This window comes from Zingiber officinale, unplaced genomic scaffold (assembly GCF_018446385.1).
Source record: "Zingiber officinale cultivar Zhangliang unplaced genomic scaffold, Zo_v1.1 ctg169, whole genome shotgun sequence".
Lineage (NCBI taxonomy): Eukaryota > Viridiplantae > Streptophyta > Magnoliopsida > Zingiberales > Zingiberaceae > Zingiber > Zingiber officinale.
In genome coordinates this window covers 186,495-214,020 of record NW_024589859.1, presented here as the reverse complement: position 1 = coordinate 214,020, position 27,526 = coordinate 186,495, and the positions used below count along the sequence as shown (strand labels likewise).

Genomic DNA, 27,526 nt, shown 5'->3' with positions numbered 1-27,526 from the left:
GGCCAAGAGCTGGCCACTGACTTGATCTTGCAGTCCTTGCCAGATAGCTATAGTCAATTCGTTCTCAACTATAACATGAACGAGATTGACAAGCCACTGCCCGAGCTACTTAGTATGTTACGAACTGCTGAGATTAACCTTAAGAAGGTTAAGCCCATTCTGATGGTTCAGAAGCACAAGGGCAAGGGCAAGCCCAAAGGTAAGGGAAAGTCCCAAACCAAGGGCAAAGGCAAGGCACTGAAGCCTGAAGGAGGGGTCGCCAAGGATGCTACCTGCTTCCACTGCGGTCAGACCGGGCACTGGAAGAGGAACTGCAAGGTATACTTGGAGGATCTTAAGAAGAAGCGAAGTGACACTTCCACTTCAGGTATATATGTTATAGAAGTCAATCTATCTATTTCTACATCTTGGGTATTAGATACTGGATGTGCTTCTCACATTTGTATTGATGTGCAGGCGCTGAGAAATAGCAGAGCATTGACAAAGGACGAGGTGGACCTACGAGAAGGCAATAGAGCACGGGTTGCTGCTGTTGCTGTAGGGATTTACTTTCTATCTCTGCCCTCTGGGCTTGTACTAGAGTTAGTCGATTGTTGTTATGTGCCTGCTCTTACTAAGAACATAGTTTCAGTTTCTTGTTTAGACAAGAAAGGATACTCTTTTATAATAAAAGACAAATGTTGTTCTGTTTATTTGAAAGATATGTTCTATTGTAGTGCACCACTAATAAACGGACTCTATATTCTAGACCTTGAGAGCCCTATCTATAACATTAATACCAAGAGGTTCAAGTCAAAAGACATGAACCAAACATACCTCTGGCACTGTCGCTTAGGTCATGACAAGCGCTTATCCCAGCTCCATAAGGATGGTATGCTGGACTCATTTGATTTAGAATCATATGAGATATGCGAGTCATGCCTACGAGGCAAGATGACCAAGACCCCCTTTAGTGGGCCTAGCGAGAGAGCAACTGATTTGTTAGGACTCATACATAGTGATGTATGTGGCCCTTTCAATGTCGCTGCTAGAGGTGGTTATAGATACTTCATCACATTTACTGATGACTTCAGTAGATACAGTTATGTGTACTTGATGACACATAAATCTGAATCCTTTGAAAAGTTCAAAGAATTCAAGAATGAAGTACAGAACCAGCTTGGCAAGAGTATTAAAATACTTCGATCAGATCGAGGTGGTGAATACTTAAGCCATGAGTTTCGTGACTATCTAGTTGAGTGTGGGATCCTATCCCAACTCACTCCTCCTGGAACATCACGATGGAATGATGTATCCGAAAGGAGGAATCGCACCCTATTGGATATGGTACGATCTATGATGAGTCACATAGATCTTCCAACATATCTCTGGGGTTATGCTCTAGACACGACAGCTTTCATTCTCAACCGAGTTCCATCCAAGGCTGTGATAAAGACACCATATAGGATATGGACTGGGAGAGATGCCCAGGTGTCTTTCATGAGGATTTGGGGCTGTGAGGCTTACGTACGACGTCAAGTCTCAGACAAATTAGGACCCAAATCCGACAAGTGCTATTTCATGGGGAGAGTGTAACCCCCATGAGGTGGCATGTCTCATGAGGTGGAGGTGATGTGGCAAGGATGAGTCATCCTTATGATGTGGCAATACATCAAGTCAAACTTGATGTTTCAACTTCTACTTGGTCAAGTCAAACTTGACCAATTGTCTTCCTTGTTGAGTTAAATCCAACCTTTGATTCAAGTCAATTTTAATTTAATGAATCTCAATTCATTAATATAAATTAACTCAATGAATCAAATCTAAATTAGACTCATTCAACAATTGAATCTAATTGAGTCTAACTCAATAAGTCTAATTTGAATCCAATCTTTGGTGCATCATATGAACCTAATCCAATTGGTTCATCATATGAACCTAATCTCCATCCACTTGTTCTTTGTGTGTGACCCAATAGGTTCTTGTAACGTTGGCAATGTTACTAAACTCCTTTAGAAACATAAGCAATGAGCGGCATCTAGCAATACATCATTGCTACCCAAGTTACAAGAATGTTGAGATCCAACATCACCTTGTGACTACTAATTGTGACTCCTCACAATATGTGACATTGTCCTTCTATCCTAGACATCTAGATTGATCAATATGAGGCGTAGACCGTGTCATCCTCTAATCAATCTAAATCTTGAACTCCAAGTAGACTCACTCGATCAAATGAGCTCAACATCTCATGTTGACTCATTTGGGCATGGCCATGCACTTAGTGGTCTCACTCTATCAAGAATATTGATGTCGCTCCCGTCATATGAGAGGGATAGATCCCATCTACATCACTCACATCCCTCTGCATAATTTGTTACATACCCGGTAATCGCCTTTATAGTCCACCCAGTTACGGATGACGTTTGACGAAACCAAAGTACATAACTCCTTATGTAGGGATCCATGGTGACTTCAGGTCTAAGGACTAATAGTCATACTAATAGCCACATGAGAAAGTATATGACACTCATATAATGATCCATGATACTTTTTCATGGCGGGTCATTCAGTATACATTCTCCAATGCATACCCATGTGTCAACTTGATATCTCCATATCCATGACTTGTGAGATCAAGTCATCGAGTTGACCTACATGCTAGTCTTATTGCATTAACATTGTCCCTGAATGTTAATACTCGACTAGGAATGATTTAGAGTAGTGTTCCCTATATCATCTCACTATCGGTTCAACTAACCGATTGATATAGGTGAGAACCTTCTACTCAAGAACGCTATTATACTTAGTTTATTTGGCACCAGTATATGTAAGTATAATAACGAAACTAAATGCCTTTATTAATATACAAGAATATGATACAATGAGTCCATACAATCATCAAATGATTGGCTCTTGGGCTCTAACTAACATAGTCACATGAGAAAGTATATGACACTCATATAATAATTCATGATACTTTCTCATGGTGGGTCATTCGGTATACATTCTCCAATGCATACCCATGTGTCAACTTGATATCTAATATCCATGACTTGTGAGATCAAATCATCGGGTTGACCTACATGCTAGTCTCAGCGCATTAACATTGTCCCTGAATGTTAATACTTGACTAGCAATGATTAAGAGTAGTGTTCTCTATATCATCTCACTATCAATTCAACCAATCGATTGATATAGATAAGAACCTTCCACTCAAGGACGCTATTATACTTAGTTATTTGGCACCAATACAAGTAAGTATAATAACTATAAAGAAATGCCTTTATACATATATGAATATGATACATCGAGTCCATACAACAATCATCACATGATTGGCTCTAGGGCTCTCACTAACAAAAAGATAGGGTTATCAAGCTTGGATCGTTTCCTCGAGCTCACAGGTAGCCTCCTTGTCAGAATGATACTGTCATCCGACTTTAACCAGCCGGATTGACTTGTTCCGCAGCTGACGCTCTTTGTGGTCCAGTATCCGTACCGGAACCTCCTCAAAGGTGATGTCAGGCTAAATGAGAACTGATATATATCTGAAAGAACATGTGTTGGGTCGGATACATATCTCCTCAGCATGGACACATGAAATACATCGTGAACGCCTGCTAGAGATGGTGGTAGCGCCAGACGATAAGCTACACTCCAATCCTCTCCAAGATCTGGAAAGGCCCAATGTATCATGGAGCAAACTTACCTCGGAGGCCAAATATCTTTACCCCTTTTATGGGTGAGACTCTCAGAAATACATGGTCGTCAGTAGAGAACTCCAGGGGTCTCCATCTCCGATCAGCCTAACCCTTCTGTAGGTGCAGCGGAGGCCGGCAAGAGGGGGGTGAATTGCTGTAAACAAAAATAAAACTACCCTCCTCGTTCTTTCAACTCAATTAATGCAATAGTAAATAAAATAAAGGCAGAAATAAAAATAGAAATCGAATTTAACCTGGTTACAACCAAGAGGGTTGTTAATCCAGTTCAGTAAGAAAGCGCACTAAGAAAATTCTCCTTTGCTGAAGGCGGAGAAGCCTTTTACACTCTAATGGCTCAGAACTACTGCTAGGAAATGCTTACAGAGTTGAATGTAGAAGTTGTTGTAAATTTCTAGCTCCAGGGGCCTTTAAATAGCCTCTAGAAATCTGATCTCGAAGGTCCAAGGCGCCTCCATTAGGGGTCCAAGGCGCCTCCAAGGGTTCAGCGGATAAAACATTATCCGCTGCACAAACGGTCTGTTTGACCAGACTTAAGGCGCCTTCATCAGCCTTGAAGGCGCCTTCAAGCTGAAGGCGCCTTCAAGGCAGCTGAAGGCGCCTTGAGCTGTTTTATCCAGCTCAGCTTCTTTTGCGTTGGCTTTCTTTAGCTTCCGATGCTCCGTTCTTTTGGGTCATTTCGGCCAACCGAAATAGGGCTCACCCGAACCCAATTTCCGGCCTTCTCCTCAAGCAGCCTTCCGTCCCGGCTTAACATCCCTCGAATGCCACGCATGCTCTTCACGCCCACCGGAGTACTCTTCCACAGCTCTCTCGTCCTTCGGACACACCGAGCCCGTCGGCTCCCTTCCCGTGTCGTGCTTCTCGCTAGCTGCGTCTTCCGCTCGACTTCCTGCGCTCAGACACAGGGATCAAACGTAAAGCAGGACCTAACTAACTTGGTTGATCACATCAAAACTACCACGGGGTCTAACAATCTCCCCCTTTTTGATGTGCATCAACCCAAGTTCAAGTTAAGGTTAAAATAGACATAAATAGTAATTTTAAAGAAAATTACTAAACTAACATATTTAAGCATAAATGTAAAAAAAATTTAATTTTTAATTTTCCTAACTCCCCCTAAACTTGTACCCCCTAACTTGTACCTTTCTCTCCCCCTTTGATCACAGCAAAAATGGGGTACCAATAAGAGAATATTAAGCAAATTATTAAGGTAGCAAAAAAAATGAATTTTTATAAAAAAATTTCTAAGTTAAATTGAAATTTTCCAAAAAAAATTTCTAAGTCAATTAAAAAAATCCTAAGTAAACTTTTTGAATGTTTCCAAAAAAAAAATTTCTAAGCCAAATGAAGTTATTTAGAATTTCTCCAAAAAAAAATTTCTAACTAAAATAAAAGATTTCTAAGTTAGAATTTTTAAAAAAAAAATCTATGTAAAAAAAATGTTTGATAAACTTTCAACGCATTATTTAATTCTTGTTTTTAATGTATTTTCAGAAAGTTAATTAAACATTTTCTTTCAATATTTTAGCTTCCAAGTCGTGGCGAGGCACTAGGCCTTCTTGGTGATTGGAGCAACATCCACTTCCTTAGACAAAGCTTCCATAAAGAATTTCAATGTTTAAGTTTTTCACTGTAAGCTTTTAACTAAAAGAAAATTTAAACTAACAAAGATTTTGGAACCCAATAAAGGTTCCTTCCTACAGGGTTGGTCAAAAACTTAGGGGGTACCTGATTTTTGGGCACATTTCTAAGTTGACCCTAGTGTTTTCTAATGTACCAATTTAATTTTCCATAAGTTCTTAATTTTGATTTAGGAAATTTATTTAAGCATGTATCATATTTCAATTTTCAATTTCTAATTTTAATTTATCATTTTCTGATTTTATACTATCGTACATCTCAAGTGCACATGCTTTTGCTAATTTCATTTTCAATTCTTTATTTTCTTTTTCTAATTCGAATAAGTCTTTAGAAAGCGATTTAATAAATCTAAAAGACTGAGACGGGGTTAGATTGCGTACCTTACTTACCTGATCTAATGACGATCCCCCTTCACTGCTGCTTTCTTCTTCTGATGTTTCTTCTAGCTAATGGTTAGCTAGTAGAGCTAATCCTGAGAATTCTTCGACTTCTGACTCAGAGGATGAAGAGTCGTCCCATGTCGCCTTCAAGTTTTTGTGCTTGGGTCGAGCTGGCTTCTTTCTTCTTTCCTTATCTTTCTGTTTGCTCTTCAATTTTGGGCAATCATCCTTGATGTGCCCTTCTTCGTTACAATTGTAGCACCGGGCTGTCCTTCCTTTTTGATGACGTTTACTTAACTGCGATTTAAACTTGTTAGATTTAAAAAACTTATTAAAACGTCTTACCATTAACGCAGCTTCATTTTCGTCGATTGACGCTTCAGAGTCGGGATCATCCTTTTCAGCTCGTAGGGCAACGTTTGTAGCGCCCGCCCCTTTTTACCACTCCTGCCTAGTGAGGGCGGGGTTACTTTCTTACACTTAGACTTAGTAGACTTAAACATTCATACATACATACAGCGGAAGCATATCTATATTTTCCTAATATCATACTAAGCATAGAATAACATACTAAGCATATGAGTATGAAATAACATGGTTCAACTTAAATAGTCATAGTGTCCATTTCTAACACATGCATAGGGAATCATAAAAGATATCACATAACATAACATATTATTCTAAATTCATTTCAGCAGGTCCTTTTATTTCTTTAGCCAAGTCACCATCACACATCTCTTGCCCCTTCCTCCTGCTCCTCTAGTTTATCCATCCTTTACCTTTACCTGTGGTACAAGGAAAAGTATCTGTAAGCACTCAAGGCTTAGTGAGATCCTTTCCTACTCACAAAAACTAATATATCATTTAAAATCATCATATCATACATCATGGAATAGATGACGCTCATATCATATAATTAAAACATATCATATCATGGCATGGATTCCAATAATATCGTAACATAAAGTAAACAACATATCATGGCATAAATCTTATCATGGTATAAGCAACATCATATCATAGCATAAATCATATCATAACATACGAAATCATCATATCATAGCATAATTCATATCATAACATAAGTAATCATTATATCATAGCATAAATCATATCATAAAATAAGAAATCATCATATCATAGCATAAATCATATCATAACATAAGTAATCATCATATCATGGCATAGGTCATATCATAGCATAGGAAATCATCATAGCATAAGTGAAAACATCATGACATTTCTTTTCATAACGTCAAGGCATCATATCATAGCATAACTGTAAACATCATTTCATATCATTTCGTAAGCATGGATGCAAGATGTCCTTTAAAACATGGGTAATGTCATGTGCAATATGCCTTTCAAAACATGATTTATGTCATGGGTGAGATGTCTTAAACAATATCATATAGTACTTGAAAATAATCTCAACATGAAAGGGCCTGACTTAGTACCACATACATACATAATGCGCGCATCCTAAATAGACCCAAGGTAGCTAGTCTTGAACCTACTAGGAAACTAGGCCCGTAGCTCGGCCTAGGGGCACGTAAGGAGCACACCCTTTACTAGGCCCATAATTCGACCTAGGAGCGCATAAGGAGCCCACCCTTTTGGTACAAGCCATTCAAAGTAAAATACATGCCATATCATATCTCTATCATTTCATAACATATTCATGTCATTCATAGCATATCTTATTCATGTTATTCATAGCATATCATGTTCATGTCATTCATAGCATATCCTATTCATGTCATTCATAGCATATTTCATTCATGTCATTCATAGCATATCATGTTCATGTCATTCATAGCATATCCTATTCATGTCATTCATAGCATATTTCATTCATGTCATTCATAGCATATCATGTTCATGTCATTCATGTCATTCATAAGGTATGCATAAATGGGCACATAGCCATGCATACTTGGGCATATAGCCATCATACTTGCCATGGGCACATAGCCATCATATTTGGGCACATAGCCATTTTAGATATCATTCTCATGCATGGTTCATAAGCATATTTAAACAATCAATATAATACATCATGGAAAGAAAAAGAAAACATAATCATGCATGGATCACAAGTTAACTTCTTCTAATTCATATCATGGCAAGGAAAGTACATATTGGGTCATAATTTAGTCTAAATCCACAACCCACTAAGGGTGGCCGAAACATGCATAGACTCATTTAGGTTAATGAAATCATACAAGCATATAAACCCACATTCATTTCTATAACATTTATCATAAGGAACATCATAAGCATATTTGATCTAGGTTCTATGCTTCCTAGGTTTTAAAAATCCATCTTGGCCGAAATATACAAGGTCCAAAACTTGGTTACAAATAGCATGTAAACATGTGAATCCTAATCAATTTCCATGCATTTATCATAGGCATTCACATGAGCATATTAGGTTAAATTTCAAGCTTCCTAAGTTCACCAAGTGTAAGTGGCCGAATGCCACCAAAAGCATAAGTTCTAAGCATAAGAGTACCCTATAAATTTCATAGCATATCATAGAGAAAAATATAAACATGTTAGGGTTGAATTTAGGCTTGCCTAAGCCCTACATTTCATGTTGGCCGAAAGTTCATCATGGAAAAAAAAAACTAACCTTAAGCAACATGAAATCTCAAGTGCATTATGTTATCTTCATATCTTTTCATAGGGTAAAACATAAACAAGCTAGATTTGAGGTTGAGCCTCCTTAAGGTATTTAATCCCTTAATGGCCGAAACCTTAAGGTAAGATCCTACTAGTTCTAAGCAACATACAAGTATAAAACATCAAGAGAACATTCACAACATATTATGGAAACTTCATACTTGATATTTCTTCTAGAATTTACAAGCATGTGAGTACCTTATGAATTTCATAGCATATCATGGGGAGGAACATAAACATGTTAGGGTTGAATTTAGGCTTGCCTAAGCCTTACATTTTATGTTGGCCGAAAGTTTATCAGGTGAAACCTAACCCTAAGCAACATGAAATCTCAAGTGTATTATGGTATTCTCATATCTTTTCATAAGATAAAACATAAGCAAGCTAGATTTGAGGTTGAGCCTCCTTAAGGTATTAAATCCCTTCATGGCCGAAACCTTAAGGTAGGGTCCTACTAGTTCTAAGCAACATACAAGTATGAACATCAAGGAGAATATTCATATAACATCATAGAAGAGATCATAGGCATGTTAGTTTTTAAATTGAGCTTCCCTAGGTTTTAAGCCTCTTCATGGCCGAACCCTAAGGTAGGGTATTACCTAACTCCAAGCCTTGTACAAGCATGAAATATCAAGGTCATATTCATAGCATATCATGAGGAAAAACTTAAACATATTGGTCTTGGTTTTAAGCTTCCATAAACTTTACAAGTATCATGACCGAAATTTCTAAAGGAAACTCTAGGTTGTAAATTCATCTAAACTCGAACGAAAATCATATAACAACTTGTACCACAAGTGAGGGGATACTCACATCCTCTTGCTTGGTCTTTTCCTAAGAGGAGGTACCCTTTGTGAAGAGAAAGAAGAGAGCTTCTCCTCCTAGTGCTCCTTTGTGCTTCTCTTGCTTGTGAGAGGTAGATCTTGAGGGTTCCTTCTTGTGGTTTGGTTTTCTTAGGTAGAAAACCTTAGTTGGATTTTTCAGGAAAGAAGAGAGGATGCCCTAGGTCACGGCAATGGTGAGGGAAAGGAAGAAAAATGAAATCCCTTCTTGGTTTTTCCTCTTATGCTAGGTGGAAGTAAGAAGCAAAAAGAGACTTTGTTTTCCCCTCTTCTTAACTCATCTTTTATTCTCTTAATGATGAAGAAATGTCTTCATTCATCCCCTTACTTCCTCTCCTCTCCTTCCCTCTTGGATCTTCACGAAAATGGGAAAGAGTGAGGAAGGAAAAGACAACTTGTCTTGCTTCTTAATCAAGAGAAGGAGGAAGAAAGCTACTTGATGTTTTCTTGTTTCCTTCTCTTAATCATGGTTTTATCTTTATCTACAATATCCATTCTTTATTCAACAATAACTCATGATGGTCTAGTGGTAATTCCAAAATCCTTAGCTTAAGAAGGTTCAAGGTTTAATCCTTGACCAATTATTTTCTTTTTTTTTTTTATATATTTTTGGTTCCATCTTGTCTTCTTTTATTCTAAGAGAAAATCTTCACATACTTAGCTTAAGAAATTCGTGGGTATTACAATGTTGAGGTTCGACTTCTCTACTGGTATTTCTGCAAGTCGAGACTCGTGAAGTTTGAAAGTTGAAAACAAGTTTTCTAAACTACTTACCTCAAAGTCCTTAGAGATGTAGTAAGCATCTACTAAGGGCGCCCATTCTGAAGTTCTCGGGAAGGCATTGAGCGCGTATCGGATGGAATCCCGGTTGGTTACTTCTTCTCTAAAGTTCGTTAGTTGCGTTATCAGCTCCTTGATTCTCGCTTGGAGTTGCGCTACCTTCTTGCCGTTGTTCATCCGGAGGTTTGTTAGTTGTGTCCGGAGGATGTCGCGTCGTGTCAGCTTCACTTCAGAGGTACCTTCGTGAAGCTCCAGGAATTTCTCCCAGAGATCTTTCGTGAGTCGTAGCTTCCGATCTGACTTACCTCCTGAGGTGGCATCACGCTGAGGAGGTGGAATTCAGCTTTTCCGTTGGCGACGAAATTGGCTTGCTCCTTCTTGCTCCGCGTGTTTTCTTCTTTGTCTTTAGGAGCTGCAAAACCATATTTCATAGTAATTAAAATATCAAAGTCTGTTTTAAATAATACCTCCATTTTTCGCTTCCATGTAGAGAAATCTCCGTCAAACTTCGAGGGATGGATGTTCGCTCCGGCCATCGTCTTGATCGTAGTGCTTCAGTTGGCGGTTAGTCCTTCTGAGGCGATCAGGCTCTGATACCAATTATAGGTGCAACGGAGGCCGGCAAGAGGAGGGTGAATTGCTGTAAACAAAAATAAAACTACCCTCCTCATTCTTTCAACTCAATTAATGCAATAGAAAATAAAATAAAGGCAGAAATAAAAATAAAAACTGAATTTAACCTGGTTACAACCAAGAGGGTTGTTAATCCAGGGCAATATGAAAACAAACTAAAAAAATTCTCCTTTGCTGAAGGCGGAGAAACCTTTTACACTCTAATGGCTCAGAACTGCTGCTTGGAAATGCTTACAGAGTTGAATGTAGAAGTTGTTGTAAATTCCTAGCTCCAGGGGCCTTTAAATAGCCTCTGGAAATCTGATCTCGAAGGTCCAAGGCGCCTCCAATAGGGGTCCAAGGCGCCTCTAAGGGTTCAGCGGATAGAACTTTATCCGCTGCGCAAACGGTCTGTTTGACCAGGTTTAAGGTGCCTTCATAAACCTTTAAGGTGCCTTCAAGCTGAAGGCGCCTTGAGCTATTTTATCCAGCTCAGCTTCTTTTGCGTTGGCTTTCTTCAGCTTCCGACGCTCCGTTCTTTTAGGTGATTTCGGCCAACCGAAATAGGGCTCACCCGAACCCAATTTCCGGCCTTCTCCTCGAGCAGCCTTTCATCCCGGCTTAACGTCCCTCGAACGTCGCGCACGCTCTTCACGTCCACCGGAGTACTCTTCCGCAGCTCTCTCGTCCTTCGGACGCACCGAGCCCGTCGGCTCCCTTCCCGTGTCGTCCTTCTCGCTAGCTGTGTCTTCCGCTCGACTTCCTGGGCTCAGACACAGGGATCAAACACAAAGAAAAACCTAACCAACTTAGTTGATCACATCAAAACTACCACGGGGTCTAACACCTTCTGGCTGTCCTGCACCTCTGACATCTTCCGTCTTATAGTGCGAACTAACTCTGCCTCCTACTGTGCTCTATGAGGTCCTAGTAACTGGGCCTCCCCAACCTCCTCCAGAGGATGGGGTTCTGACAAGGCCTACATACAACACTCCAAACGGTGCCATCTGGATAGCCGAATGATAGCTGTTATTGTAGGCGAACTCTACTAATGACAGGTGGTCCTCCCAGATACTTCTAAAATCCATAACCCAAGACATCAGCAAGTCCTCTAAAGTCTGAATAGTCCAGTCTAACTGCCATCTGTCTGCAGATGGAATGTTGTACTGAAATGGAGTTGCGTGCCCAAGGCCTACTACAGAATTTACCAGAACCGAGACGTGAACTGTGGGTCTCTATCCGGTATAATGCTCAATGGAACACTATGCAATCTAATGATCTCTCGATAATACAGCTCTGCTAATCGATCTTCCAAATCGGTAAGAAGTGTGTGGATTTGGTTAATCGATCAACGATCATCCAAATCGCGTCATGGCCTCGTCGTGTGCTAGGCAATCCCACAACAAAATCTATAGTGATGACAGACAAGACAAGACATCTAGCTACAACTCCACGATGTCTTTCTTTATGTCATTCCACCAATAGGAACGCCTCAAACCTCGATACATACAGGTTCCACCTAGGTAGATGGCAAATCGAGAGTGATGAGCCTCCTGAAGTAGCTTCTCCAAGACCGGATGAGATTGTGGTACGCATAATCTACCTCGAAAATAAATAATACCATTGTCATCTCGTGTGAACTTTGTCTGCTGCCCGAAAGTTATCTGACTACCAATGGACTGTAAGCGCTGATCTCCGACCTGGCCCTCTTGGATCCTAGTCATGATCGACAACTAAGCAACCATGGTAATAAGGATACCCTGCTCTATCCATCCTTGCTCCTCAACGCCCAATTCAGAGAAAACCCTGAATCAAGTCCGTGACTCAAACTCAGTGGCAAGCTAAAGTCCCTCTAGACTTCCAACTAAGTGCATCGGCAACCACATTAACTTTCCCCGGGTGGTAGCTGATGGTACAGTCATAATCCTTCAGGAACTCCATCCATCTCCTCTGTCGAAGATTAAGTTCCTTCTAGGTGAAAAGATATTTGAGACTCTTATGATCAGTGAGAATCTCAAATATTATACCATACAGACGATGTCGCCAAATCTTCAAAGAAAAGATAATAGCGGTTAACTCTAGATTATGTACAGGGTAGTTCTTCTCTTGCTCCTTCCACTGACGAGAAGCATTGGAGACTACCCTGCCGTGTTTCATCAAAACAGAGCCCAAATCCTGTAGAGAAGCGTCGGTATAGAGTACGAACTCGTCCTCTCCAAAGGCAAAACTAGAACTGGTGCCGACACTGATCTCCGATTCAGTTCCTGGAAGCTAGTCTCGCTGGCTTCTAGCCATGTGAACTTCATGCCCTTCCTGGTCAGGCGTGTCAGTGGCATAACAACATGAGGAAAACCCTCAATGAACCTCCGGTAATAACTAGCTCGACAAAGGAAGTTGTGAGTCTCCTATATAAAATACAACAACTCCCAACTGGTAACAACTTCTATCTCCTGTGGATCCACAGTATACCCCTACTGGTGACCATGTGTCTCAATCATCTCACAGAAGACAATCAAAATACGCACTACTAAATTTTACATATAAATGTAACCGTTGAAACATCCTTAGAACTATGCGAAGATGATGTACGTGATACACCTTGGATCGGGAATAGATCACCACATCGTCAATAAAGATAACGAATACTAATCCAATATCCTAGGGATACCCAAATCATCGAGTCCATGATAACATCTAGGGCACTATAAGCCTAAATGATAAAACCAAGAACTTATAATGTTCGTACATCAGACATCCTCAACCATAAGATCTCTGATAATAAACACCAAGGAATAGATCATCAAATGTGAGAGCAACGCTCCATCACAAGAAAAACAACATATGTGAGAGCAATGCTCTATCACAAGCAATACTCAATATGTGGGAGCAACGCTCCACCACAAACGATCCATATTATATGGGAGCAATGCTCCACCACAATAATCTATAATATATGGGAGCTATGCTCCACCACAAACAATCCATAAGTGATCAAGACATCTAACTATCTAGCTAGAGAATGTACGAGATCGCTCTACCACAGGTCATTGTGGGTAGCCAAGGGTATAACAACCTAGTAAACATATCAAATTCATTGTCAACTCTCTCAACATCGTAATGGGCCACTCATCCGTAGGAAAATTAGTTGATAGGTATACAGTGAATGACATAATGTAGACACTCAACATAGGTAGAATCATCATGATACTACCAATAATACACCCGACACACATGCACACACTACATAGGTATGATTGACATAATCCTCCAGTTAGTACACACCAAACACACTCATAACACAGGTATAAATCAGCACGATACCTCCAATAATACATATCAAACCCGTGTGCAAATATCAACATAGGTATAATCGACAGTACACCTCAAGCAATACTCACTTAACATATATACACATACGCCAAGAGTATAATCAATGTAATACTTCCAACAAATCATAATAGACACGAGTGTACACACAGAATAGATATAATCAACAAGATACCTCCCATAATACACTCAGACACATACACCTAACCACATAGGTATAATCCACAAGAAACCTACAACAATCATAACTGGACATGTATACAAACACTACCTGCAAATGAAAAATCTATCCTAGGACTCCTACAACATATACCAATCATGTGTACACACAACATAGATATGCATAATCAGTATATTAACCCAATTAACCAGATAAAACCCTATGCTACCTACTCTCATGGGTTAGTGGTATAGCTTAAAAATTAAGCATAAGTATCAAGCAAAAAAAAATAATAATCATAGACACTCCAAGGTATGGCAACCTAATCATCCAATAATAACCATACTCTAAGTTCAAATGAACAAATAGAGGTCAAGAAAGAAATACTAGCTATAGTTCAACATTGCACGTCTATGTCGTACCACTACAGAGACTATATCTAATGGTTCACTCAACCTCCTGACTAAGAGTCTACCTATCAAGAGTGTATTTCTAGAACTCTCATAATCGTGACTGTAAATATCCTCCGTCAAATGTCGACAAAAGGTCGAACACTCTCTGATCTGACATATAGACCTCAAGACCTTGGTAAATGATCACGTGATCAAGGTCTTAAGCTACTTGATAGAGACAATATTAGTTGAGCCATCCAACCATTGTGCTGCAGTACTTCATGCTACGGTAGCTCTACCTGAGGTTCAATAACCTCTAGAGGCGAACAATGCACACAAGATAGAGAAACACTATAACTAAATAGCTAGTCAAAATATCTGTCAATTGACACTCTACCCCTCCTAGATCATCATATGATATTTTCACTCGGAATAGTGGATCTCATAGGTGTTAATTAACTAACACCTTGGTAACGGTTATATCTCCTAAGTGTTAAGCAATTAGCTCTACACCTTCTTACATCCGTGGGAGTCACCTAGCCTAAATGTACGTTCTAAGTTATCTAACTAGGTACATACAGTCTAAGATTAGAGCCCTCATGGAATAGGATACATCGATCCTCTATAGACTGACCAAGCCGACAATGATATACGGCTAATTTAGTCTTTTCCATGTCGATACAAGCCATGTACTCAAATGTGCTTATAATATCTAACTAAGCACGAGTAACTCAAAGATCAGCATCTCTATAAAATAGAGTAAGTCGATTCCCTACTGACCGGACCAACAAAAAATTAGATAGGTCATCTACTAACTAAATCTAACAAGAGTATATTAATCCTCCACAAGCAACTAAGGTAAATTGATCCATGATTACCCAAGTTGATAAGCGTAAATCAGTCTTTTACTGACCGATCTAACAAGAGTAAATCAATTATCTACTGGCGTAATTAATTAAAGTAAATCAGTACTCTGCTGGTTGAGTATCAATGTAACGCCCGAAAATTCTCAAATCAAATTTAGGAATATTCTATGATTTTTCTGAAATTTTAGAGTATTTTTATAGAATTTTTGGAATAGCGGAAATAGCAAAAATAAATAGAAACGTAAAATAGCTTAAGCGGAAATCGAACCCGGGACCTATCGGGTCCGATAACCTTTAGATAGCTTTAGTAACCAAGTGAACCCAGCAAGGCCGTGCTGAAAGGAAAGGGGAACAATTATATTTATATTTGAGTGGGGCCGAATTACCCACTTAATATAAATACGGAATTTAAGTGAGGAATTGTTATTTTCTTAAACGAGAAAACTTTTCCCTCAAACCCTCACACACCCGCCGACCCCTCTCCCTCACCCTCTCGGCGCCCAAGTCCAAGTAACCTAGGGTTCCATTCCAAGGGCCATAGGAGCACCTTCCGGCAATAACTCCGGCACGAGGACGCTCTTCTCCGCGAGAGGAACACGTAGACGCGAGGAGATCAACGAAGGGATCTTCTCCACCGGAAACCTAGCGTTTAGATTTGTAAGAAACTCCGAACAGGAGGTAAAAAACCCCTCACCTGCAGTATAAGTAGCTTTTTCGAGGTTTTATGCATTAGTTTAGTCGTATGCAGAATTTTAGTATGTAGGGTGTGAACTAGTGCACACCATATGTTTGATAAAATGTGTAGCTCAGTTAAATGCTACCACAGGCATTTTAATAGCTCAGTAAATGCAATAGAAGCATTTTTACAGCATGTTCAGTTTTATTACAGCTTATATGGGACTACGGTCCAATGGGTGGGCTCCCACAGTCGCCTCTAGGTTCAGACAACCTAGCTCTGAGTTCAGATAACCTAGAAATAACAAGATAAGAAAAATTCAGCTATAACCAGTATTTTATTTTCAGCAGTGGCACTGTACTGGACTAGATGTCCAATGGGTTGGGCTCCCACAGTCGTCCCTAGGTTTAGATAACCTAGTAAACCCTACTAGATTCAGAATTTGTAACCCCGGGTTTGGTTAGGGATGCGCGCACAGCAGGTACAGTTGTCGGGCCCATCAGCAGCATGATTATGTATTTTCATCTATTTATGATATATATAGTTTTCAAAACTTCACCATATAGTTTATGTGAATACAGAGCAGCTTAGCATTAGTTAGCAGTGGTGTAGCTTAGCTTTCATTTCAGTTTAGTTTTCTTATGGATTCGCATGATAGTTCTATGCTTAGTTTTGAATGTCATGTATTGTATGTGATTATGCCATGTTTTAGAATCCATGTTTAGCAATGTCAGCATATATTTAAAATAGCATGTCTTAAAAGCATAAATTGCATCGAATGCATGTTTTGTGAGGTAGATGGTTTCTTACTAAGCGTAAGCTTACAGATACTTCTTTTCCTTATACTGCAGATAAAGGTAAAGGAAAGATGGACTAGCGGAGGCTGGAGGACAATGCTACGAAGATGTGTGTGGGCAAGAACTTGGAATAAAGATGCTTGGGAACTAGCAAACCTGAACTTAGCATTTCTGATTTTAGTTACTTTCCTACATTTTAGAATGTTTGAGTAGCACGAATTGTGTAGTATGCATTAAATTTGATATTATATAGCACCCTATAAGTAATGTTATGACTAGTAGTTTTGTTTCATGGTTCTAGAGTTGATACATGTGATTTGGGCACGAAACAGTGCTGAAATCGGATTCCTGGTACGAAATCAGAAACCCCAATCGATCAGTCGATCGATTGGAGGCTCCTCAATCGATCAATGGATCGATTGGGCAACTTGTTCTGCGAATAGTAAGGTCCTGGATCGATCAGCCGATCGATCCTGACGCATTCTGTCGAGAACAGAGAGCTTTGGGATCGATCATTGGATCGATCGGCCAGACCGGATCGATCAGCCGATCGATCCAAACGGGACCTCCGTGCACAATAGCACGCTGAATCGATCAGTGGATCGATTGATGTAGCTAGATCGATCAACTGATCGTTCCATAAATTCTTCCGTGCACAGTAGCACGCTGAATCGATCCAGGGATCGATGAGGCCACTCCAGTCGATCCACCGATCGATTGGAAGGCCTGATAACAGCTGGAAACCCCTCATCTAAGCCCTTGACCATATGGGAAGCCTAGACTACCTCCCTTAGCATAGGAACAGTATTCAAGAGGTAGTTTAAACATGGATTTCAGATCTAATAGTGATTAGCAGAAGAAATTGTATTAGTTAGCAAAATTTTAAATCAGATCAGTATTCCGCACCATATAGTTTAGCACAACATAATGTGACGATCCGGCCTTACAGCTTAGCCAGTAGGAGGTGGGTCTTTACAGAGTGGTATCAGAGTAGATTCCATACTTCCTACACACACATCAGCATTGAAGCTGCAGCTTCCAAGTAAGAACGTCTCTCACTTTATTTATGTTTCTTGCTTTCTGGTTATAGATTATGTTTATAGATAACTAAAGCATGTTAATATTTGATAGCATTTAACATGATAGTAGTAGTTATGTAAACATGATTAGCTTAGTTATGTATGTCGTCTATGTTTCTAGAAATGGCAAGAGGACACCCAGCTAAGAGGGCACCAGCTACTGAACCCCAGCAAGAGGCAGGCAGCTCAGTGCCTCCCCCAGACCTTACAACATTAGTGGTTCAGTTAAAGAAACAATTAGCAGAACAACAACAAGAGATAGCCACCTTAAAGGCTAATCAGCAGAACACTCCCACTGTCACCCCAGAACCAAATATAGCAACTCCAGTAGTTATAGAGGTTCCACCAGTCCAGCCTACAGCTCCAGTAGCCCCGGTAGTAGAGACAAGGAGAGAAGCCTATCTGATCCAGTGGCAGCGAATCAAGCCCGAGAACTTCTCAGGCACCAGCGAACCATGGGATGCTCAAGCCTGGTTCAAAACACTAGAGAGTACGATGGAGCTTTTGGACTGGCCAGAATATGAGAAGGTGAAATGCGCCTCTTTTTGTCTCACAGGAGACTCACGTATGTGGTGGGAGAAAATTAAAGCGAAGCGCCCAGTGAATCAGATGACATGGGCTGACTTCGAGAGGGAATTCTTTGAGGAGTTTTTCCACATGCGGGTCACAAACCGCCACTACGACGAGTTCACTGAATTTCGTCAGAGCAACCTTTCAGTTGAGGGGGCCGTGAGGAAATTCAATCGACTGGCTCGTCTATGCCCTGAACTAGTCAGCACTGAAAGAGAACGAGTCCGGCTGATGCTCAAGATGTTAAGGCCGGAAATAGCAATGAATGTGACCAGCAGTGTCCGTAGGCCGCAAACTACAGAAGAACCACTACAACAAAAGGGACTTTCCGCAGCGCATCATCAATGACGTACAATTAAAGCGCGCCGTTAATAATTGTTTTTACGGCGTGCACAATTATGTGCGCTACGAATAGTATAATATTTAGACAAACGACAGCGTGCAGAAAAAGTATGCTGTCAATAAACTTTTCTACGGCATGCAGAGTGTGCTGTTAAAATTTAATATTAATGGCATGTGGAGCGCGCTGTTAATAGTTCACTACAACAAATATGACTTTCCATAGCACGTTATTAACGACGCATGGTTAGGGCATGCCGTTAATGATTATTTTTACGCCGCGCTCAATTAAGTGCGCTGCGGATAATATTATTTTTTTATAAAATGCAACGTGTAGAAAAATATATGTTAATAAATTTTTTTATGGCGTGTAAAATACATTGTTAATATTTAATATTAACAACACATTTTTTAAAATATAAATATTAACAGTGTGTGCAAAATGCACTGTTAAAAATTAGAAAAAATGTAGTGCTTTTGTAACCCAATGTACCACACCAGAATTAATCCGTGAACCCCTTCCTATGCCGCCGCCCATCCCTTCGCGCCTTTGCCTCTGCCCAAAACCCTATGCACTCCACTGCCCTGCGCGACTTCGACTTCGTCTTCCTCTCTGCCCTTCGCCTCCTTCGTCCCTAACGCTAAGGCGACCTTCACACTACCCTCGAAGATGAGAACGAGGAGGAGGTGCCAAAGAATGGGGAGGATTTCGATTTTGACGGAGCCGTGGTGGAGAAGGCAGCCGGCGCGATCGGGGTCAAATTAGGGTTCCATGGGAAGGGACAGGGAGAGGGATTGGGTGATCGAACTCATTGTTCTCTGGCTCCTTCCTCAACGCCAACGACCAGTCGGACGCGGTCGCGAAGGTGGGCCGAATCTACTCCCGCGGCCTCCTGCCTCAGCTCATCTCCTTCACCCTTTATTACCCAATGCGACGATTCCTATAGGCTCAAAACATCATCAACCCCATGGCCGTCATCGACGTCGCCGTCCTCCTCTTCCATATCCTCATCTCCTAGCTTGCCGTCTTTGTCCTTGACTTCGACCTCCTCGGCGCCTCCATCACTCTCAGCATCCCTTGGTGGGTGCTCGTCCTCTCCACTTGGCTCTACATCATCCTCATCCCTTCCTACAGGACCACCTGGACTGACCTCTCTATTAAGGTCTTCACCGACATCTGGCTCTTTTTCAAACTCACTGTTTCATCAACCATCATGCTCGTGTAAGTCAACCCTCCAACTTTCTCCCCCTCTCTTCCTCTTCCCCCTCGCTCAAACTCACATTCATCATAGCTTGGAGATTTGGCACATCCAAGGTTTCGTGCTGATCACAGGCTACCTCCTAAATCCAGAAATCTCACTCAATGTCATATCTATCTGGTAATCAATGACCACACAGCTTATCAATTCCTATCTAAATTTCTTACTGACAGTGTGATCGATTCCAGTGCAAATTATTGGAATTGGGACTTCATGATCATGCTCGGCTTGAGCAATGCCGCAAGGTTTGACGACTACTGCACTTGCATCAATCTCCATGAATCATTCACTAATAACCAGAGGTTGTTTGTTGAAGTGTGAGGATAGGGAATGAGTTGGGGGCTGCTCATCCTCGAGTCGCTAAGTTTGCAGTCCTTGTTATGGTGACGACCAACTTGATCCTTAGCTTGATCATCAGTGTGTTGGTCCTCATACTGCACACGCTCTTGCGCAAGCTCTACACCAGCAATCATTAATCTAACTCCTCTACTTTCCATCTCCATTTTCTTGAATGGAGGTTTGCCAATTCTGTCTAGTACAACATTGATCTAAAATTCTATAATTATTTTTTTTAATGGACGACTAGCTTCAAGTGTTCACGAGGATGGATGATGTAGGAGTTGCTATTGGAAGTGGGTGGCAAGGCATAGTGGCTTATGTAAATGTGGGTGCATATTACCTGATTGGACTTCCCATCGACATTGTTTTTAGATTCAAGTAGTTTAGCTACTACTGTAAGTGAAAACTAAGATTTAAATTACTCTTTTGATCTGTTTTGATTTAGGAAAAATATTAAACAATTGTTTTTGATGCTGCTGTGGCTCAAGGAATATGGTGGGGATTGATCATTGGAGTCTTTGTTCAAACGATCTCTCTCATCGTCTTAATTGTCAGGACAAACTGAAACAGAGAAGTTCTCAAACTGTTGCTCACTCATGAAACACTTTTTTTTCATAAAAAAATATCAAAATTTTCATTTCTGAAAATGGTGATAGAATTTTTTCCCTCTTTTAGCCTAATGAAATAGGACATATGAGAATGACCTCTGTTTGCAAGTGGACAAAGCGATCAAACGCTTGAAGCATACTGTTGATGAAGATACTTTAGCGATAGTCGAGGACATCAAGTGACTAGTCAGCAAAGTTAAGTTTTGTGAACATTTCGTGTAGTATGTGATTTACACTGAAAAAGAATTCTTTCATGTTGTTCAGTCACTTTGCTTATTCTTCAAATCCAGAAATATATTATACTTTTCTAGCAACTTCTGTAGTACAACTTAGGCATAGGAATAACTACTAGACTTACTAATGTAGCTGCATATGGTAGTTGCAGGTCTAACCTTCTGTTGTATGAATCTAGACTTGGGATGATTAGGTTTTGGTTCAAGTATTCTTGTTAGGTTTTGGTCCATAGTAAGCTACATTATCATTCTCTGCTTGAAATGGAATCACATAATTAGTTGTTACATTTCGATTTAGAACATTTTTCAAGATATACTTATTGTTCTTGTGAGATGTCATATTGATCTATTTGAAATGGAATCACATATTGTAATGTATGTTTTTTTAGTATAGTTAGCAACTTCTATGTTCTCTTTGTGCAACTACTTTTGAGATTCCAACTTACTTTAATTTGTTGTGTAAATACATATTGTAAATATTCACATTTGCAAGGCATGATATATTATTAGTTTGGGTGAAAGACAAGGTGCTTCCCTCTAATTTTCAATCTAACTGTTTCAGATTCTTTACACACCTACAAGGTAGAAAATCTGCAAAAGCTTGGTGAAGATGAAGAATATGCTCGAATTATGGCAAGACTAGAAGAACTAGAAAAGATAGAGGAGCTTGAAAATAGAAATACTTCAAAAGATAACACTCAAAAGAATGAGCACAGTTCGTGATGGAGATGGGGGTAGCAAAGCTAGAGATAAAGATAAAGATGAGGACATTGAGGTTGGTCATAGTCTCTCGACATCAGATCATAAATATGAAGCTGAGAGATGAAGGCTAAGATAGAAGTCTTGAAAACGGCACAAACACTTGTGGCAAGTGGAATACTTGGATGCATATTAGATTAAAGCAGTGTTTGAACATTGTTGACAGTGAAATCTTTGATTGTTAGAAATTCATGATTTTTGTACTTGACTTAGAGAAATTTGTGAGCTTTGTAAAATTATTATTAGAGAATAAAAGTTATGTATTCACATTTTTATTGTATTTTATAATTTTTTATTTCTATTTTAAGTGATCAATAAATTATGATAATTTTTAAATTTTAAATTTAAATTATATATTTTAAATAAATATTAGTGATAATTGTATGATATTTTAACTGCAGCGTGCATCGTGCGCTGTGAATGTTGTTAACAACAGCGCACAGTGCGCACTGCAAATGTTGTTAACCGCAGCGCATGGTGTGCACTGCGAATGCTCTTATTCGCAGCGCACCGTGTGCGCTGCGAATGCTTTTAACCACAGTGCGCGATGCGCGCTATCGTTGTTTTATGACTTTTAACAGCTTGCAGTTATGCAGCGTGCAATGTGCGCTGCAGATAGCATATTTGCACGCTGCGGAAAGTCATATTTGGTGTAGTGAACTAGTGAGTAGTGCTCTGACCACCGAGCATTATCAGAACAACACCAAGCAGCAGAAGCAAGTCCTCTCCGAGTCCAAAGGCCAAGGAGGCTCAGGTACTCAGAAACACTAGGGCCACAGCTCCCACGGCTCTAACTGGAAAGGGAACTCCAGCCACAAACGCAAACCAGGGAGTTACCCAAAAGGAGGATCAGCTAGTAAATAACCCAGCTATCCCAAGTGTTCCACTTGTGGAAAATTTCACCCAGGAGTTTGTCGCAAGGGCACTCGAGGATGTTTCGAATGTGGCCAGGAGGGACATATGGCTAAACAATGCCCAAACAAGACCAGCTTTCCTCCACCACAGCCGATTCAGTACGAAGTCAAGCCAGCCCAGTTGCACCAGATGCAGGTCGTTTTAGATGGTCCGCACATCAGTCAAGGCAGACTAGAAGCCTCCTCAGCCACAACGAACGCAAGGATCTATTCACTCACCAGAGAGGACGTAGCGAATGCCTCGACAGTTGTTACAGGTCAGATTAGTATTTTACAGCAAAGTGCAATTGTCTTATTCGATACTGGGGCAACCCATTCTTATATATCCAGGGCATTCGCCGAAAAGTTAGCAGTACCCCCAGAGGTATTCAATGGTCAGTTTTTGACAACACTACCTTCGGGAGAAATTATGGCATCCAAGCACTGGCTCAGAGCAGTGCCAGTCATTATAGCAGACAAAGAACTCTTTTTTGATCTGATAGTGCTAGATATGACTGATTACGATGTCATTTTTGGAATGGATTTTCTGATGAAGTACGGCGCCTCTATAGAGTGTCGTAAACAGAGAATTGTATTCCAACCCGAAGCAGGAGTGTAGTTTGGGTTCATCGGAGAATCAAAGAGAAAGGCCAAGAAGTTTCTCTCAGCTCTGAAGGCACAGAAACTACTAGATTCAGGATGTAAGGGATTCTTAGCACATGTAGTCAGTAGCAGCCAGGACAAGGACCGAAAGCTAGAGGAGGTCCGAGTCGTGTGTGACTACCCAGCAGTCTTTCCTGAGGAGTTACCAGGCCTAGCACCAGATAGGGAGATAGAATTTGAGATAGAACTTATTCCTGGTATAAATCCCATCTCCAAAGCACCCTACCGCATGGCTCCAGCAGAACTGAAGGAACTTCATGAGCAACTACAGGAGCTGCTCAACAAGGGCTTCATATGCTCTAGTCACTCAACATGTGGAGCGCCTGTACTGTTCGTGAAGAAGAAGGACGGGAGCATGCGCCTGTGTATAGATTACAGAGCACTAAACCAAGTCACAATTAAGAACAGGTATCCTCTTCCCAGAATAGATGACCTGTTCGATCAGCTAAAGGGAGCAGCAGTGTTCTCTAAAATAGATCTCAGATCAGGATATCAACAGGTTAGAGTTAAAGAAGGTGATATACCTAAGACAGCCTTCAGGACCAGATACAGACATTATGAGTTCGTAGTCATGCCCTTTGGTGTGACAAATGCTCCAGCTACTTTCATGGACCTCATGAACAGAGTATTCAGAGAATACTTAGATAAGTTCGTTATCGTATTCATCGATGACATCCTTATCTATTCCAGAACTCAGGAAGAACACGCAGAGCACCTGAAGATAGTACTGCAGACCCTTAGCAGAACCAGCTGTTCGCCAAGTTCACGAAATGTGAATTCTGGCTCGATCAGGTAGCCTTCCTGGGTCACATTATCTCCAAGGATGGTATTATGGTAGACCCCAGTAAAATAGAAGCGGTGAGTAATTGGAAAAGACCCAAGAACGTCAGTGAGATCAGAAGCTTTTTGGGACTAGCAGGATATTACATGAAGTTTGTAGAGGACTTCTCTAGGACAGTCTCTCCACTGACAGCTCTTACCAGAAAGAACAAAAAATTTTAGTGGACAGAGGACTGTGAGAACAGCTTCAGTGAGTTAAAACGGAGATTGACCAGTGCACCTATTCTGACTCTACCAGAAAACACAGATAGCTTTGATATTTACAGTGACGCCTCTAAATTGGGACTAGGAGCAGTACTGATGCAAGAAGGTAAGGTAATCGCCTATACCTCCAGAAAACTTAAGGATTATGAGAGGAACTACCCTACTCATGACCTCGAGCTTGCAGCAGTCGTGTTCGCTCTCAAAATTTGGAGAGATTACCTGTATGGAGCTCAGTGTAGAGTGTATACAGATCATCAGAGCCTGAAGTACTTCTTTACTCAGAAGGATCTGAATATGCGACAGCGTAGATGGCTCGAACTGGTCAAAGATTATGATATAGACATCCTCTACCATCCAGGGAAAGCCAATAAGGTGACAGATGCACTTAGCAGGAAGTCCAGCGCCACCTTACTATCACTAGCAGCCATGTCACTGCCCTTACAGAAGGAGATCACATATTTCAGTCTCGAACTTATAGTGGGATAACTCTCTACTATGACATTGGAATCCACCTTGCTTGGTGACATCTAGGCAGCTCAGGGACAAGATCCTGAAATTTAGAAAATCAAGCAAGGACTAGCAGGATCAGAAAGTGGAGAGTTCAGAGTATCAGATAGTGGGGCATTATATTTTAGTGACAGACTTTGTGTTCCAGATTAGGAGGAACTACGGAGGAAGATCTTAGACGAGGCTCACGGAACTCCCTATGCGATGCATCCGGGTTCCACCAAGATGTATCAAGATGTAAAGAAACATTTTTGGTGCCCTGGGAAGAAAAGAGACATCGCTAAATATATGTTAGCACCTGTCTGACTTGCCAGAGAGTCAAGGAAGAACACCAGAAACCAGGAGGAGTTCTACAGCCTATCCAGATCCTAGAATGGAAGTGGGAAGACATTTCTATAGACTTCATAGTGGGACTGCCCAGAACCACGAATGGTTTTGATACTATATGGTAATAGTTGACAGGTTAACTAAATCAACCCACTTCTTAGCTATTAGGATATCGTACTCCATGGAACAGCTAGCTCAGTTGTATCTCAAGGAGATCGTTAGACTGCATGGAGTCCCACGGACCATTATTTCAGACAGAGACAGTAGATTCACATCACACTTTTGGGAGTGTGTACAGTCAGCATTGGGCACCAAGTTAAAATTTAGCACAGCTTTCCATCCTCAGACAGATGGTCAGACAGAGCGAGTAAATCAGGTACTCGAAGATATGCTCCGAGCATGTGCCCTAGACTTCAAGGGAAGTTGGTGAAAATATCTGAGTTTAGCAGAATTTGCATACAACAATAGCTATCAGGCCACTATCGGTATGACACCCTATGAGGCTCTCTATGGGCGGAGGTGTAGATCTCCAATCTGCTGATATGAGAGTGGTGAACAGAAAGAACTAGAACTTCAGACAGACCTAGTAGCAGACACTACAGCAGCAATACAGCAGATCCGCCAGAGGATAGAGACAGCCCAGAGCCGCCAGAAAAGCTATGCTGATACACGGCGCAGACCCTTAGAATTTTTAGTTGGGGATACAGTATTCCTCAGAGTAGCTCCCATGAAGGGAGTAATGCGTTTTGGGAAGAAGGGCAAACTAAGTCCTAGATATGTGGGACCCTACCTTATTACCAGAAGAGTTGGCAAGGTAGCCTATGAGCTAGAGCTACCCCAGGAGATGTCAGCTATCCACAATGTATTTCATGTCTCTATGCTGAAGAAGCATATCCCAGATGCCACCCAGGTGATTGAGCCCCAGTTGGTACAAGTCCGCGAAGACCTCAGCTATGACAGTCGGCCTATTCAGATAATAGACCGAGCGGTTAAGAAATTGCGGAATAAAGAGGTACCATTAGTAAAAGTTATTTGGCAAAGTCACACAACAGAAGAGGCAACTTGGGAGACAGAAGCCAGTATGAGACAGAAGTACCCAGAGTTATTCTAAGTTCGAGGACGAACTTTTTATAAGGTATGGAGGATTGTAACGCCCGAAAATTCTCAAATCAATTTTAGGAATATTCTATGATTTTTTTGGAATTTTAGAGTATTTTTATACAATTTTTGGAATAGCGGAAATAGCAAAAATAAATAGAAACGTAAAATAGCTTAAGCGGGAATCGAACCCGGGAGCTATCGAGTCCGATAACCTTTAGATAGCTTTAGTAACCAAGTGAACCCAGCAGGGCCATGCTGAAAGGAAAGGGGAACAATTATATTTATATTTGAGTGGGGCCGAATTACCCACTTAATATAAATAGGGAATTTAAGTGAGGAATTATTATTTTCTTAAATGAGAAAACTTTTCCCTCAAACCCTCACACACCTGCCGACCCCTCTCCCTCACCCTCTCGGCGCCCAAGTCCAAGGAACCTAGGGTTCCGTTCCAAGGGCCATAGGAGCACCTTCCGGCAACAACTCCGGCACGAGGACGCTCTTCTCCGCGAGAGGAACACGTAGACGCGAGGAGATCGACGAAGGGATCTTCTCCACCGGAAACCTAGCGTTTAGATTTGTAAGAAACTCCGAACAGGAGGTAAGAAACCCCTCACCTGCAGTATAAGTAGCTTTTTCAAGGTTTTATGCATTAGTTTTGTCGTATGCAGAATTTTAGTATGTAGGGTGTGAACTAGTGCACACCATATGTTTGATAAAATGTGTAGCTCAGTTAAATGCTACCACAGGCATTTTAATAGCTCAGTAAATGCAATAGAAGCATTTTTACAGCATGTTCAGTTTTATTATAGCTTATATGGGACTACGGTCCAATGGGAGGGCTCCCACAGTCGCCTCTAGGTTCAAACAACCTAGCTCTGGGTTCAGATAACCTAGAAATAACAAGATAAGAAAAATTAAGCTATAACCAGTATTTTATTTTTAG

General features: G+C 40.7%; 1 protein-coding gene across 1 annotated transcript in view; it reads left to right on the top strand.

Moving 5' to 3' along the window:
* The window catches only part of LOC122036536, a 50,775-nt gene extending 28,837 nt beyond the window's left edge, over positions 1-21,938 (top strand). Inside the window, exons 2-5 of the mRNA XM_042595885.1 lie at positions 19,497-20,229; positions 20,298-20,354; positions 20,426-21,251; positions 21,852-21,938. Coding sequence (XP_042451819.1) covers positions 19,497-20,229; positions 20,298-20,354; positions 20,426-20,585 — 950 coding nt within the window. The 3' untranslated portion in view covers positions 20,586-21,251; positions 21,852-21,938. The remainder of the gene's footprint in view (positions 1-19,496; positions 20,230-20,297; positions 20,355-20,425; positions 21,252-21,851) is intronic.
* Positions 21,939-27,526: the final 5,588 nt, after the last annotated feature.